We start from the raw sequence: 16,885 nt of genomic DNA on the forward strand, positions 1-16,885 counted from the left end.
TTTAGTTTTGGAAAATTGTATTTTTCTAAGAATTTGTCCATTTCTTCCAGGTTGTCCATTTTATTGCCATATAATTGCTGATAGTAGTCTCTTATGATCCTTTGTATTTCTGTGTTGTCTGTTGTGATCTCTCCATTTTCATTTCTAATTTTATTGATTTGATTTTTCTCTCTTTGCTTCTTGATGAGTCTGGCTAATGGTCTGTCAATTTTATTTATCCTTTCAAAGAACCAGCTTTTGGCTTTGTTGATTTTTGCTATGGTCTCTTTTGTTTCTTTTGCATTTATTTCTGCCCTAATTTTTAAGATTTCTTTCCTTCTGCTAACTCTGGGGTTCTCTAATTCTTCCTTTTCTAGTTGCTTTAGGTGTAGAGTTAGGTTATTTATTTGACTTTTTTCTTGTTTCTTGAGGTATGCCTGTATTGCTATGAACTTTCCTCTTAGCACTGCTTTTATAGTGTCCCACAGGTTTTGGGTTGTTGTGTTTTCATTTTCATTAGTTTCTATGCATATTTTGATTTCTTTTTTGATTTCTTCTGTGATTTGTTGGTTATTCAGAAGCGTGTTGTTCAGCCTCCATATGTTGGAATTTTTAATAGGTTTCCTCCTGTAATTGAGATCTAATCTTAGTGCATTATGGTCAGAAAAGATGCTTGGAATGATTTCGATTTTTTTGAATTTATCAAGGTTATATTTATGGCCCAGGATGTGATCTATCCTCGAGAAGGTTCCATGAGCACTTGAGAAAAAGGTGAAATTCATTGTTTTGGGGTGAAATGTCCTATAGATATCAATTAGGTCTAACTGGTCTAATGTATCATTTAAAGTTTGCGTTTCTTTGTTAATTTTCTGTTTAGTTGATCTGTCCATATGTGTGAGTGATGGTGAAAGTTATGGAATGTCATTTACAAGATTAGTTTTAAAAAAGACAGTGACTTCTGTTTGGCACGCACACTTTCTTTCTCTCACCTTCTCAGCTTGCTTGCTTTGCTAAAGCATTTTACATGGTGGAGAAACTCATATAGAAAAGCTTTTAATGATATCGATCTGTCAATTTTTCCTTTCATAGAACATGTGTTTTGTGTCAAGTCTAATAAGCCTAGTTATAACCCTGGGTCATGAAGAGAGTCTCACAGATTTTTTTTATTTCTAAAAATGTGTAATATTGTGTTTTACATTTAAGTTTGTTTTACATTTGGTTTATTTTCAGTTAATTTACTTTAACCTGATGTTTAGGTTGAGGTTCATTTTTTTTTTTGGACTTTTGTCAAAAATGAATTGAGTGTATATTTGTGAGTCTGTTTTTGGATTGTCTAGATTGTTATATTAATCTGCAGGTCTATATATCTACAAATATCATGTTCTCTTGATTACTTTAGCAATTTCAGTTCAGTTCAGTTCAGCGGCTCAGGCGTGTCCGACTCTTTGCGACCCCATGAATTGCAGCACGCCCAGCCTCCCTGTCATTCACCAACTTCCGAAGTTCACTCAAACTCACGTCCATCGAGTCAGTGATGCCATCCAGCCATCTCATCCTCTCTCGTCCCCTTCTCTTCCTGCCCCCAATCCCTCTCAGCATCAGAGTCTTTTCCAATGAGTCAACTCTTTCCATGAGGTGGCCAAAGTACTGGAGTTTCAGCTTTAGCATCAGTCCTTCCAAAGAACACCCAGGACTGATCTCCTTTAGAATAGACTGGTTGGATCTCCTTGCAGTCCAAGGGACTCTCAAGAGTCTTCTCCAACACCACAGTTCAAAAGCATCAATTCTTTGATGCTCAGCTTTCTTTACAGTCCAACTCTCACATCCATACACGACCACTGGAAAAACCATAGCCTTGACTAGACGGACCTTTGTTGGCAAAGTAATGTCTCTGCTTTTCAATATGCTGTCTAAGTTGGTCATAACTTTCCTTCCAATGAGTAAACGTCTTTTAATTTTATGGCTGCAATCACCATCTGCAGTGATTTTGGAGCCCCCCAAAATAAAGTCTGACACTGTTTCCACTGTTTCCCCATCTATTTCCCATGAAGTGATGGGACCAGATGCTATGATCTTCGTTTTCTGAATGTTGAGCTTTAAGCCATCTTTTTCACTCTCCTCTTTCACTTTCATCAAGAGGCTTTTTAGTTCCTCTTCACTTTCTGCCATAAGGGTGGTGTCATCTACATATCTGAAGTTATTGATATTTCTCCTGGCAATCTTGATTCCAGCTTGTGCTTCTTCCAGCCCAGCGTTTCTCACCATGTAGTCTGCATATAAGTTAAATAAATAGGGTGACAATATACAGCCTTGACGTACTCCTTTTCCTGTTTGGAACCAGTCTGTTGTTCCATGTCCAGTTCTAACTGTTGATTCCTGACCTGCATATAGGTTTCTCAAGAGGAAGGTCAGATGGTCTGGTATTCCCATCTCTTTCAGAATTTTCCATAGTTTTTTGTGATCCACACAGTCAAAGGCTTTGGCATAGTCAATAAGGCAGAAATAGATGGTTTTCTGGAACTCTCTTGCTTTTTCCATGATCCAGCACATGTTGGCAATTTGATCTCTGGTTCTTCTGCCTTTTCTAAAACCAGCTTGAACATCTAGAAGTTCACAGTTCATGTATTGCTGAAGCCTGGTTTGCAGAATTTTGAGCATTACTTTGCTAGGTGTGAGATGAGTGCAATTGGGCAGTAGTTTGAACATCCTTTGGCATTGCCTTTCTTTGGGATTGGAATGAAAATGGACGTTTTCCAGTCCTGTGGCCACTGCTGAGTTTTCCAAATTTGCTGACATATTGAGTGCAGCACTTTCACAGCATCATCTTTCAGGATTTGAAATAGCTCAACTGGAATTCCATCACCTCCACTAGCTTTGTTCATAATGATGCGTTCTAAGGCCCACTTGACTTAGTAAGCTTTAATAATAAGCAGAGTGATTCTTCTCATTTTACTTTTCTTTCAAAATATAGTTTTGGTTCTTCTAGGCCCTGCACTTTTCAATATAAACTGTAAAATAAACTTATGCCATGCCATGCTAAGTTGCTTCAGTCTTGTCCGACTCTTGCGACCCTATGGACTGTAGTCTGCCAGGTTTCTCTGTCCATGTGATTCTCCAGGCAAGAATTCTGGAGTGGGTTGCCATGCCCTCCTCCAGAGGATCTTCCTGACCCAGGGTTTGAACCTGGGTCTCTTATGTCTCTTGCATTGGCAGGCAGGTTCTTTTCTGCTAGCACTGCTTAAAGTGGGTGGCAAAAGAATACTGGAGTGGGTAGCATATCCCTTCTCCAGCGGACCTTCCCCATTCAAGAATCCAACCAAGGTCTCCTGCATTGCAGGCGGATTCTTTACCAACTGAGCTATCAGAGAAGCCCTATTAGTTGTTCAGTCGTGTCTAACTCTTTGTGATGCCATGGACTGTAGCCAGCCAGGCTCCTCTGTCCATGGATTTCTCCAGGCAAGAATACTGGAGTGAGTTGCCCTACCCTCCTTTAGGGGAATCTTCCCAAACCAGGGATCGAACCCATGTCTCCTATGGCCCCCTCATTGTAGGTGATTGTTTACCTTTGAGCCACTGGGGAAGCTCAAATGAACTTTTATAGACAGCATAAAACTTTTCAGAAATTTAATAAGAATTATGTTAAAACTTTAATTTAATTTGGGAAGAGTGAATATCTTTATTATGTTGAATTTTTCAATGCATGAAAATGGTAAGTCGCTTCAATTATTTAAGTAGTCATTGATTTCTTTCATCAGCATTTTATAATTTTTAAGGTTTAGGTGTTATGTGTCTTCTATTAGACTACATCTCAACATTTTATTCACTTTAGAGTAAGTATAACTGACATTGTGTTTTTAATTTCATCTTTCACATGTTTATAAAAATATAATGTTCAATATGTTCAACTTGCACCCAAAACCTTGCTGAATTATTTTATTATTTCTAGAACTTTTCTTGTAGAATCCTTAGAATTTTGTATGTAGACAATCACTTCATTTTCAAGTAAAGACAGGTTTTTTGGTTTGTTTTATGTTATGCTGCTGCTGCTGCTGCTGCTGCTGCTGCTAAGTCACTTCAGTCGTGTCTGACTCTGTGCGACCCCGTAGACAGCCTCCCACCAGGCTCCCCCATCCCTGGGATTCTCCAGGCAAGAACACTGGAGTGGGTTACCATTTCCTTCTCCAATGCATGAAAATAAGAGGTGAAAGTGAATCACTCAGTCGTATCTGACTCTTAGCGACTTCATGGACTGCAGCCTACCAGGCTCCTCCGTCCATGGGATTTTCCAGGCAAGAGTACTGGAGTGGGGTGCCATTGCCTTCTCCACATAGCTTTTATTTGTTTCCTTGCTTATTGCACTGGCTAAAACTTCATGTACTATGTTTAATAAAAGTCTTGAGAATAGACACCCTTGCTTTCTTCCTGATCTTAGGGGAAAAAGGTTGTCGTTTACCGTCAGTTATTTTACTAGGTGTAGGTTTGAATATGACCCTTAGCAACTTGAGTAAATTCCCTTATATTCCTTGCTCACTCAGGTTTGATTTTTTTTCATTACAAATAGGTGTTGAATGTTGTCAAATACTTTTTCTTTGTCAATTGATATAACTATGTGACTTGTATTCTTTAAAATTATTATTCTGTTTCATCCAGATGATCTGAAAAGCAATATTAATGGTATTTGAGAAATCTAGATTCCTAAGAAAGGTGGGAATTTGTAAAGATAGGGCATTTCCCCTTATTGTAGGTTAGTTGTGTAGTTTGATAAAAATGAGGAAGCATAGGTGATTAAATTCACATGGAGAATTTTAGAAAATGGATCAAGATTGCCAGAGACTTTGATTATGACTATTATCCAGGAGACTTAAGGGTGCCAAACACCTCTGTGCAAGTTTTTCTCTTAACTTTTTAAATTGGATAAAATGTACACAGCATAAAATTCACACTTTTAACCATTTTCAAGTATCCAATTCAGTGGTGTTAGGTGTGTTCGCTTGACCATATATAATCTGTTTCAGTAGTCAGGTTGTCTGAATTTATGCCAGAACCACATGGTTTTCATAGTGTGCTTACTTTTTTTTTTTTTTAACTGAAGTATAGTTGCTCTACACTGCTGTGTCAGTTTCTGCTGTACAGCAAAGGGAACCAGCCATATATATACATATACCCTCTCTTTTTTGGATTTCCTTCCCATCTAGGTCACGACAGGGCACTGAGCAGAGTTCCCTGTGCTATACGGTAGGTTCTCATTGGCTTTCTATTTTATGTATAGTATCCATAGTGTATTATATGTCCATCCCAATCTCCCAACTCATGCCACCCCTCTTTCACCCTTGGTACTTATGAATTTGTTTTGCATGCTTGTGTCTCTATTTCTGCTGTGCAAATAAGATCATCTATACCATCTTTCTAGATTCCAGATATATGCTTTGATATACGATATTTGTTTTTTTCTTTCTGATTTACTTCACTCTGCATGATGCTCTTGAGGTCCATCCATGTCTCTGCAAATGAGAATGTTGTTCATTTTTATGTCTGAATAATATTTCATTGTATGTATGTATCACATGTTCTTTATCCATTCCTCCGTTGATCAACATTTTAGTTGCTTCCAAGTTCTGGCTATTGTAAAGAGTGCCGCTATGAACATTGTATATGTATTTTCAAATTATGGTTTTCTCTGAATATATATCAAAGAGTGGGATTCGTGGATCATATGCCAATTCTATTTTTAGTTTTTCAAGGAACCTCCATACTGTTCTCCATAGTTGCCACGTCAATTTACATTCTCATCAATGTGCATAGCGGTTTCCTTTTCTCCAAAAGATCTCCATTGTTTACTGTTTGTTGAGTTTTTGATGGTGGCCATTCTGACCTGTGTGAGGTGATATCTGGCTGTAGTTTTGATTTGCATTTCTCTGATAATTAGTGATGTTGAACATCTTTTCATGTAGTTGTTGGTCATCTATATGTCTTTGGAGAAATGTCTATTTAGGTCTTACTTTTTTATTACTTTTTTTTATATTGAGCTTAATTAACTGTTTGTATATTTTGGAGATTAATTGTCAGTTGCTTCATTTGCAAGTATTTTCTCCTATTCTGAGGGTAGACTTTTTGTCACATTTATAGTTTCTTTTACTGTGCAAAAATTTTTGTAAAATATGGAACACTTCATGGATTTGAGTGTAACTCGCATCAGTCAGTCAGTCAGTCAGTTCAGTTGCTCAGTTGTGTCTGACTCTTTGCGACCCCATGATTCGCAGCACGCCCAGCCTCCCTGTCCATTGCCAACTCCCAGAGTTTACCCAAACTCATGCCCATCGAGTTGGTGATGCCATCCAACCATCTTATCCTCTGTCGTCTGCTTCTCCTCCTGCCCCCAAACCCTCCCAGCATCAGGGTCTTTTCCAATGAGTCAACTCTTCACGTGAGCTGGTCAGAGTATTGGAGTTTCAGCTTTAGCATCAGTCCTTCCAAAGAACACCCAGGACTGATCTCCTTTAGGTTGGATTGGTTGGATCTCCTTGCAGCCCAAGGGACTCTCAAGAGTCTTCTCCAACACCACAGTTTAAAAGCATCAGTTCTTTAGCGCTCAGCTTTCTTCACAGGCCAACTCTCACATCCATACATGACCACAGGAAAAACCGTAGCTTTGACTATGGGGCCATGTTGATCTTCTCTGTGTCATTCCAATTTTAGTATATGTGCTGCTGAAGTGAACACTACAGTAAGTTTTTAAATCAAGAAGTGTGAGTCCTCCAATTTTGTTCTTTTTAAAGACTTTTAGCTATATAGAATCTATTGTGATTCCATGCACATTTTATGATGAGTTTTTCTATTTATGAAAAAGATATCTGTCTTGAAATTTTGACAGATTGTATTGAATTTATAGAAGCTTTGGATAGTATTGATATATTAATAATATTATGTCTTCCAGCCCATATACACAGGATAAATTTTATTTTTCTGTTTTTATTTTTTATTTTTAGTATTTCTTTCAGTTTTCAGTTTATGCTTCTTGGTTAATTTTAATTGTCTAATAATAGTGGATGCTATTCTTTATAGAATTATATTTTTAATTTCCTTTTTAGAATGTCCATTGTTATAGAAATGTCTTTAGTTTTGTATGTTAATATTTTATCCTGCCATTTTACTGAATTGTTGATTAGTTCTAACAAACTTTTGTGCATGTGGAGTCTTTAGAGTTGACATACAAGATTATATCACCTGCAAAGAGATAATTTTACTTGTTTATTTACAATGTGTGTGCTTTTCATATGCTTGCCTGATTGCTCTGGCTAGCACTTCCAATATTATATCCAAGAGAAAGAGCAAAAATGGACAGTATACACAACATCATTTACTCATTGGCTATTTGTTAATTTTCAGGAAATAATTGCAAAATGCTAAATTTCATTCTTCTTTTCAATGATTTCTTCATGTGTTACACTGATGTATTTAAAGAAGTCAAGAGAATATAAGTTAGGAGCTTAGCTTAAAGAATAGAGAAAATAAAATGAGGGGGAAAAAAATGACTAATTTAACCCTTGATTAACCACTTCAACATAACTAGGGTTTTGCAATGCATACATATTAGATTAAAATATTTCTTTTGATGGATTATTATAATTAGTATTATAACAAGGACTTATGATAATTTACCATCCAAAATAATAATTTATGTTTTACACTGAAACTAAAATAATAAATTATTTTCCAGTTTTTGAGCAGACAAATCATTGATATTAATCTAACCAGTTATACATAGCAGAACATTAACTCCCATAATGGTGATTCTCATTTCAGTTCCCAATTGTAAGTATTAAAACCAAAATTATATGGCATCACTACATAAACTGTGTTAAGGCAAACACGCTCAGATTTTTTTAAATTAACTCTTACTATTATTTAGATTTTTGTATTGAATTGATAGAATCTTTGTTCCAAAACCAGAGTGATGCATAATATAAAGTCTCAGCAAGTATGTCTTTTGTTCTTTTGTATACACATGATATAGTTAATTCTTTCCTCATGTCAGATTTGTAAATAACTATGAAATATTGCTTGTTTTGTTTTAGTATTGTATAAATAAAACCTGCAAAGAAGTTCCTTTAATGGGATATAATTGTAATGCCACTATAAAATGCAGAGGAAATGGGGTAAGCTACTTTTGTTTTTGTAATTCTAAATTTTATGTTATTTTTTGAGTAATTCAAAATAAAAAATCTATCCTGTTTGGGAGAAATGAAAACCTAAGTTGCTCTTTTATCCAGTCTTGCCTAGGAATAGCTAACTAATATAAAGAAAATCAGCTGATTACCAACCGATCAAAACACTAGTGAACTGTACTATATGTGTACTGAATTTATTGTAAGCAGTCAAAACTTATGAATTGGTAACACATATAAATTTTTAAAAATCATTTTCTCATGCAAATGAATGCATATTTTACTTATATTGTGAACATATTTCTTCTTCATACAATTCATAATTAAAATTTAAAGCTATATAGTATTTTACAGAAGATATTCTTAAAGACATGTTAGAGAATTTCTGAAGTTTTTATGAAGAGGCTTCTACTAGAAAGTATCTTTATGCAAAAAACATTTTTTACTTTTCTGTTTATCCATTTTAATCTGACAATACAGATTTGTAGTTACTTTTGCATTTAATATTTCTTAAAACTGTATAATTTGGGTCCCTTGTTTCACTGCTTTCCAAAAAGAAAATCAGTGTATGATTTGGTCAACATTATAGAAATGAAATCAAACTTATCAGTATTCAGTTTTGTAATATTCAGCATTACAATTTACTTGATTAGTTTTAGAAGATGTAGAATGCTGCTGCTTTGTGTTGAATTTTCTATGAAACTTCTCTGTAAACAAGGATAGCTACATTTTCATGTTTTGTTTTTTACTTTCATTGTTCATTTTAATTGTTATCATTGTTGGTCTGATCTTTTGCTCTTCTTTATTCAATTCTCTGCTTTAAGCCTTCAGCCTCAATATTTTTTGTAAAATCTCAAACCAAACTTATAGGTTGCAGTTTATTGATAGATTTTGTCTAGCTGTAATTAACACACAATATCATATTAGTTTCAACTGTCAGTTCAGTTCAGTCACTCAGTTGTGTCCGACTCTTTGTGACCCCATGGATTGCAGCACACCAGACCTCCCTGTCTATCACCAACTCCCAGAGTTTACTCAGACTCATGTCCATTGAGTCAGTGATGCCATCCAACCATTGTCTCATCTGTCATTCCCTTTTCAAATGAGTCAGTTCTTCAAATCAGGTGTCTAGAATATTGGAGTTTCAGCTTCAGCATCAGTCCTTCCAATGCATATTCTGGACTGATTTCTTTTAGGATGGACTAGTTGGATCTCCTTGCAGTCTAAGGGACTCTCAAGAGTCTTCTCCAATACCACAGTTCAAAAGCATCAATTCTTTAGTGCTCAGTTTTCTTTTTAGTCCAACTCTTACATCCATATATGACTGCTGAAAAACCATAGCTTTGACTAGATGGACCTTTGTCATAACTTGATATTTTATACATTATGAAATTAACATTCCAGTAAGACTAGGTTTATGTGCATTCTATTTTATAGTAAAAAGTTTTATTTTAAAAATCCAAAATATAGCTACTTTGATGTTCCTAAGTGATTTGGTCTATTATGTTAATTTTATTCTAAAATTTATATTATAAGGAATTTATCTATTTAGATTGTATATTCTAGATAAATGTTGTTGGGAGCCAGCTGAGGAACTCCGCCCATAGCAAAGGTCATGAGGAAGGAGGCTTGGCATACGCAAAGGCGTGATCAAGCCTCAGGAAACCCCCTGTTCCCGAGCATCTACCCTCAAACCAGAGTCTGTTTTATGTTCTCCCCCATAACCATTTCTCCCTCCAAGGCAATAAAAATTCCTGGGCGTGACAAGAGTGTTTCAGCTTATGGACTCCTCTGAAGGTTATCTAGCCCGCCTGTATAGGTTCCTCCAGCCACATGTGATTGTTTACAGCCTCCCAATCTGAGAGGCACGAGATGTTTTAGACTTACTAAAGGCAAATTCTTTTGGGAGTTAGAAATTATCAGTATAGTGGGTTGGTTAAGAATTATATTGGTGAAGAGTTTTTCATTTGTTGTGTCAATAATTGCTGCTAATTCCCTGCTCTGGGTGGGACAAGGATGTCTCAGGTCAAACCTCTCTGCTGGCAGACTAGCTTGTGTGACAGCATTATCCATACCCCTGCCACATGACTGTTTACTACCTCTCAACCATAAACAGCACAGAGAGTTTTGGAGTATTTTGAGAGTCTTAATTAGCATAGGGCTTTTTCTTCTCTTTGAGTCAATGATTGCCACCAGGCCTCCATATCCTTAGGCACCTGGGAATATATTAATCAACGTATTTGGAATATAGAAAAGGAAATATAGTAGTTTTTGATGTTAGCAATACTAGAGTTTTTGAGTTAATGGATTTTCTCTTTTGTAATAGATCACTATGCTTTGTTATAAATCACTGTGTCCTTATTATGTAAAAATGTAACTTTATCGCTATCTTAAGACTAAATAGATCTTAAGTGGAGCATTGGTAAAAGGATTTTCATTTGTTGGACTGATGTTTGCTGCTAAATCTCCATATTCCCTGCCCGTATAATGAATATAACTAACATATAGGAGAAATAAGGATTAACCTTTAAGCATATAGGAGAAATAAGTATTAACCTTTAAGATTAATCATGTTAACCTTGGGTTAAATAAATTCCTTTCTTGATTGTAACTCACTACACCCTCACCCTATAGGAATGCAACTTTATCTGGAGGGTGGTGCCTGGTTTAAGAAAAAACACCCTTGGAGGAAATAAGGTTTTTGGTTATCAGAAAGAAAGGATCATAAAATCCCTAAGACCTTTTAATGTGAAGCACCTGATTTTGATAAAGGTCAGGACTGCTGACCCCCCCGCGTGACTCTGTATTCATCCCTATGTGTAACAAAAGGTATATAAGCAAACCCCAAAATAAAGAAATCGGATCAGTTCCCGGAAAGTCTGATTCCACCATGTCCCTTCTTTCTCTGGCTGAAACTCAGCCTCTTTTCTCCCCTAATTCTCCTACTACACTATCCGTTTCTAATCTCTCTCTATATCTGTAATTAAATATGTATTTTTCCAAAGACGCCGTCCCCACCTTCGAATTCCCTGGATCCACCGGGGCTGGTCCCCGGTAACATTGTTCATCTATTTTAATGGGAGAGATAGGGTGCTGGAATACCACTTTAAAGTAGAGAGAAATATATCTTGTGCAGTATGCATTTAGAGTTCTAGCATATCAACAATGCACAAATGTTGTCTTTCCACATTTAAAAAAAAATCACTCACTCTGTTGGCACAAAATTATTAAGTTTTAGTTCTGCTCTCTCAAAACTTTGTAAGCTCAGTTGGACTGTTCCATTTCCTTCAGTCCTGTCAAAGACAAATGTGATGGCATTTAATTCCATTTTATTTGTCCTGAATGTTGTGAGATTACTTTTCTTCATTTTCTAACATTAGAAATATTACTGACAAGTGACTAAGGTATATGTTTTCATTTCATTTTTTCTGCTAAGAACTCTTTGGGTTAGAAAGATCCCCTGAAGAAAGAAATGGAAACCCACTCCAGTATTCTTACATGGGAAATCTCATGGACAGTGGAGCCTGGTGGGCTACAGTCATGGGGTTACGAAAGGTCAAACACGATTTAGCAACTAAACACCGAACACTAGAAAGTCAAATTACATGTCTAGTCTGAAATAGCAAGTCATTCTTCACTAAATAAAATTTAATAATATTTATTTCCTTATTGCTTCTGCTCTAGCTGACCATCTTTTTTCTTTCACTACATTAGTAAAAATGTAATGATGGTAACCTCTGTTGTTTATGTTAAATCAGGATAGGGGAAATTGGGGGGATTATATTTGAAATATGAAATAAATGATATTTTAGTGTTAATTTCAAAATTTTACATTAAAATATTTATCACCAGTGCGTTGTGTGTGTATGTGTTTGCTCAGCTGTGTCCTACTCGGCAACTCCATGGACCACAGTCGGCCAGCCTCTTTGTCTATGGGATTTTTCCAAGCCAGAATTCTGGAGTGGGTTGCCACTGCCTAATCCAAGGGATCTTCCTAAACCAAAGTTGAACCCACATCTCTTGTGTCTGCTGCATTGGCAGGCAGATTCTTTACCACTAAGGCCACCTGGGAAGTTGGGCTACACTAAAAATATATATTTTAAAAAAGAGATATATTGATGTGTAAACTAAAAGAATACTTTTGGATTTCAGTATTATAAATAAGACTCATTTTATTGAAATCAATTTTGATATGTAGGGAAAAGAAATTTAAAATTTCAATAATCTTTCAGTTTGGTTCAGTTGCTCAGTCATGTCCAACTCTTTGTGACCCCATGAATCACAGCACGCCAGGCCTCCCTGTCCATCACCAACTCCGGAGTTCACTCAAACTCATGTCCATCGAGTCGGTGATGCCATCCAGCCATCATCCTCTGTTGTCCCCTTCTCTTCCTGCCCCCAATCCCTCCCAACATCAGGGTCTTTTCCAATGAGTCAACTCTTCACACGAGGTGGCCAAAGGACTGGAGTTTCAGCTTCAACATCAGTCCTTCCAATGAACACTCAGGACTGATCTCCTTGAGGATGGACTGGTTGGATCTCCATGAAGTCCAAGGGACTCTCAAGAGTCCTCCAACAACTCAGTTCAAAAGCATCAATTCTTCAGTGCTCAGCTTTCTTCACAGTCCAACTCTCACATCCATACATGACCACTGGAAAAACCATAGCCTTGGCTAGACGGACCTTTGTTGGCAAAGTAATATTTCTGCTTTTCAATATGCTATCTAGGTTGGTCGTAACTTTCCTTCTAAGGAGTAAGCGTCTTTTAATTTCATGGCTGCAATCACCAACTGCAGTGATTTTGGAGCCCCCCAAAATAAAGTCCAACACTGTTTCCACTGTTTTCCCCATCTATTTGCCATGAAGTAGTGGGACCAGATGCCATGATCTTCGTTTTCTGAATGTTGAGCTTTAAGCCAACTTTTTAACTCTCCATTTTCACTTTCATCAAGAGGCTTTTTAGTTCCTCTTCACTTTTTGCCATAAGGGTGGTGTCATCTGCATATCTGAGGTTATGATATTTTTCCCGGCAATCTTGATTCCAGCTTGTGCTTCCTCCAGCCCAGCGTTATCTTTAAACCCCCCAAATGTATCATTATCAGCATACATGGACAAAACACAATGTCTGCAATATAATGATAGGAAATAACCATAAATGTCTATTTCTTAAAATATGCTAGCCCTATATTTATACCTTCAGGTATGGGAATAAATTAATAATATATCATTAATGATGTTGTTTGGCAAAAAACTGGGAACAAGTGTTTATATGTTTGTGGATGTGGGTATGTGTGTTTATCTGTGACTATATATAAAACAGAAAGTGCTTAGCAGTGGAGAGGGACTTAATTAGTGGATGAAGGCCCTCTTCTGTGTGTTAGTCACTCAGTCATGTCTGACTCTTTGTGACCCCATGGAGTATCACTGCCAGGTTCCTCTGTCCATGGAATTCTCCAGGAAGGAATACTGGAGTGAGTAGCCATTCCTTTCTCCAGAGGACCTTCCTGACCCAGGGATCAAACGTGGGTCTCCTGCATTACAGAGAGATTCCTTACTGTCAAGCCTGAGGGAAGCCCTATGTATCAATTATATAGTCTTCCCTGGTGGCTCAGAGGTTAAAGCGTCTGCCTGCAATGCGGGAGACCTGGGTTCTATCCCTGGGTCTGGAAGATCCCTTGGAGAAGGAAATGGCAACCCACTCCAGTATTCTTGCCTGGAGAATCCCATGGACGGAGGAGCCTGGTGGGCTACAGTCCACGGGGTCGCAAAGAGTCGGACACGACTGAGTGACTTCACTTTAATAAACTTAGAAGACAAACATTTTGCCTTCTTGCATTTCTTTTTCTTGGAGATGGTTTTGGTCAAAACCTCCTGTACAATGTTACAAACCTCGGTCCATAGTTCTGCAGCCATTCTGTCTACCAGATCTAGTCACTTGAAACTATTCATCCCTTCCCCTGTAAAATAAGGAATTTGATTTAGGTCATTCCTGAATGGCCTAAAAGGAGGAAGGGAAAGGTAAGCCCAACTGAGTGCAGAGTTCCAGAGAACAACAAGGAGAGAAAGCCTTTTTAAGTGGACAATGTAAAGAAATAGAAGAAAACAATAGAATGAGGAAGACTAGAGCTCTCTTCAAGAAAATTAGTGATACTAAGGGAACATTTCATGCAAGGATGAACACAGTAAAGGACAGAAATGGCAAGGACCTAATAGAAGCAGAAAAGATTAAGGAGAAGTAGCAAGAATACACAGAAGAACTGTAGAAGAAAGTCTTAATGTCCCAGATAACCATGATGGTGTGGTCACTCACCTAGAGCCAGACATCCTGGAGTTGAAGTCAAGTGAGCCTTAGGAAGCATACCTATGAACAAAGCTAATGGAGGTGATGGAATTCCAGCTGAGCTATTTCAAATCCTAAAAGATGATACTGTTAAAGTGCTGCATTCAATATGCCAGCAAATTTGGGAAACTCAGTAGTGGCCACAGGACTGGAAAAGGTGAGTTTTCATTTCAGTCCCAAAGAAAGGTAATGCCAAAGAATGTTCAAACTACCATAAAATTGCACTCACTTCACATGCTAACAAGATTATGCTCAAAATCCTTCAAGTCTGTCATCAGAAGTACATGAACCAAGAACTTCCAGATGTACGAGTTGTATTTAGAAAAGGCAGAGGAACAGAAGTAAAATTGCCAGCATCCACTGGATCATAGAAAAAGCAAGGAAATTCCAGAAAAAAACATCCATTTCTGCTTCACTGACTATCTCAAACACTTTTTCTGTGTGGATCACCACAAACTGTGGAATATTCTTAATGAAATAGGAATACGAGACCATCTTATCTGCCTCCTGAGGACGTATATGCAGGTCAAGAAAGTCCAGTCAGAACTGGACATGAAGCAACAGACTGGTTCCAAATTGGGAAAGGAGTATGTCAAAGATGTATATTGTCATCCTGCTTATTTAACTTATATGCAGAGCATATCCTGCAAAATGACAGACTGGATGACTCACAAGCTGGAATCAGGATTTCTGGGAGAACTATCAACAACCTCAGGTGTGCAAATGATAGCACTCTAATGGCAGAAAGTGAAGAGGAACTGAAGAGACTCTTGAAAAGGATGAAAGAGGAGAGTGAAAAATCTGGCTTAAAACTCAGCTTTCAAAAAATTAAGATCATGGCATCTGGTCCCATCACTTCATGGCAAATTAGTGGGGAAAAAGTAGAAACAGTGGCAGATTTCATTTTCTTGGACTGCACAATCATTGAGAACAGTGACTGCAACCACAAAATTAAAAGATGCTTGCTTCTTGGGAAAAAATATGAAAAATCTAGATAGCATATTAAAAATCAGAGACATGACTTTGCCTACAAAAGTCCATGTAGTCAAAGCTCTGGTTTTTCCAGTAGTCATGTACAGATGTGAGAGTTGACCATAAAGAAGGCTGAATCCCAAGGAATTAATGCCTTTGAACTGTGGTGCCAGGGTCCAGCCCCAGTGGATCCAGGGAATTCGAAGCGGGGATGGTGTTAGCAAGGGAAAAACTTATTTATTTATTAATATAAGATTAGATTAGGAAGAAATAGTGTAGTAGGAAAATTAAGTGGAGAAAAGAGGCTGAATAACTTGGTTTATGTGGAAAGCCAATAAAGTTCCAGACAAGGAGCTTGCACCATCTACGTTAGGCCACCGGCATCCGTTTGAATATCGGAGAGTGCCCCGCCTTGGCCTCTCTCTCTTATGGATCTTAGAAGCTGGAACAAGTATGTAGACATGGCGAGCCTCCACGGCCCAGATGGGAATTCAACCTGAAATTAGAGTAAAGAAGAGACATGGGGGAAACCAGTCCTTCCAATGACTGCCCCCCCCCCATTGTCCTTCAAGGCCTTTTATACTTTTGATTATACATAGAGATCAATGGGTAATACAAAATTATGTAGCATTAGCAGCCCAGACTCTTTCTGTATATCTTTTTGTATACAAAAAGTCTCAGGTGATTTACATTATCTTCTGGCCAAGAGGCTTGCTAACACTTTTTTGGCTCTTTTCCATAATGAATGTTAATTTTGTTTCCCCTGAAGTGTCTTTCTTTAATCTGAATCTCCTTAAAGCACTAAAGTTACATCTCTATAGAACAAAGGCACAGTGGGTTATAACAAAGAAGGTACTTAAAGATTTAATGTTGCTACTTGTTTTTTCTATATACCAACTATATCAACAAGTAAAAGATATGAAAATTTGGCAGCAAGTATTGGCTCAACAAATGAAACCTTTAATCAGTCCTATTCTAATGATTTTGACTCCTCAGAAGCCCCTACATTCCTAGGATGTTTTAAGCTTCCTGTGCCTCCTGTGGTCAGGTGGCCTCAAACAATCATATGCGCAGCTGTACGAATCCTGCAAGCAGGCTAGAAAGCCATCAGAGGGGTTTTTGGATTGAAACACTCGTATTATGCCCAGGAGATTTATTATCTAAAAGCACTAAATTAATTTTTTTCCAGAAAAAGGTGGTGGAGGGACATCTCCCTGTTAATGTCAGAAGAGTAGGTGGAAAGCACAACACAGTAAAGCAGGCAGACACTGGTCTTGGGGGGTGGATGCTCAGGAAATTCCAGGAGGAACCCCTGAAGCCTGATCACGTCCTTTCGTTTTGTCAGGCTTCCTTCTGCATGACCTTGTCACGGGCGGGATTCCTCACGCTGGCCCCCAGCACTGTGGTGCTGAAGAAGACTTTTGAGAGT

General features: G+C 37.6%; 1 protein-coding gene across 1 annotated transcript in view; it reads left to right on the top strand.

Moving 5' to 3' along the window:
- The window catches only part of LOC120865697 (disintegrin and metalloproteinase domain-containing protein 18-like), a 111,611-nt gene that overhangs the window by 75,410 nt on the left and 19,316 nt on the right, over positions 1–16,885 (top strand). The window contains exon 16 of the mRNA XM_040243015.1: positions 8,055–8,135. Coding sequence (XP_040098949.1) covers positions 8,055–8,135 — 81 coding nt within the window. The remainder of the gene's footprint in view (positions 1–8,054; positions 8,136–16,885) is intronic.

Source organism: Oryx dammah, unplaced genomic scaffold (genome assembly GCF_014754425.2).
Source record: "Oryx dammah isolate SB20612 unplaced genomic scaffold, SCBI_Odam_1.1 HiC_scaffold_7, whole genome shotgun sequence".
NCBI classification, from domain to species: Eukaryota; Metazoa; Chordata; class Mammalia; order Artiodactyla; family Bovidae; genus Oryx; species Oryx dammah.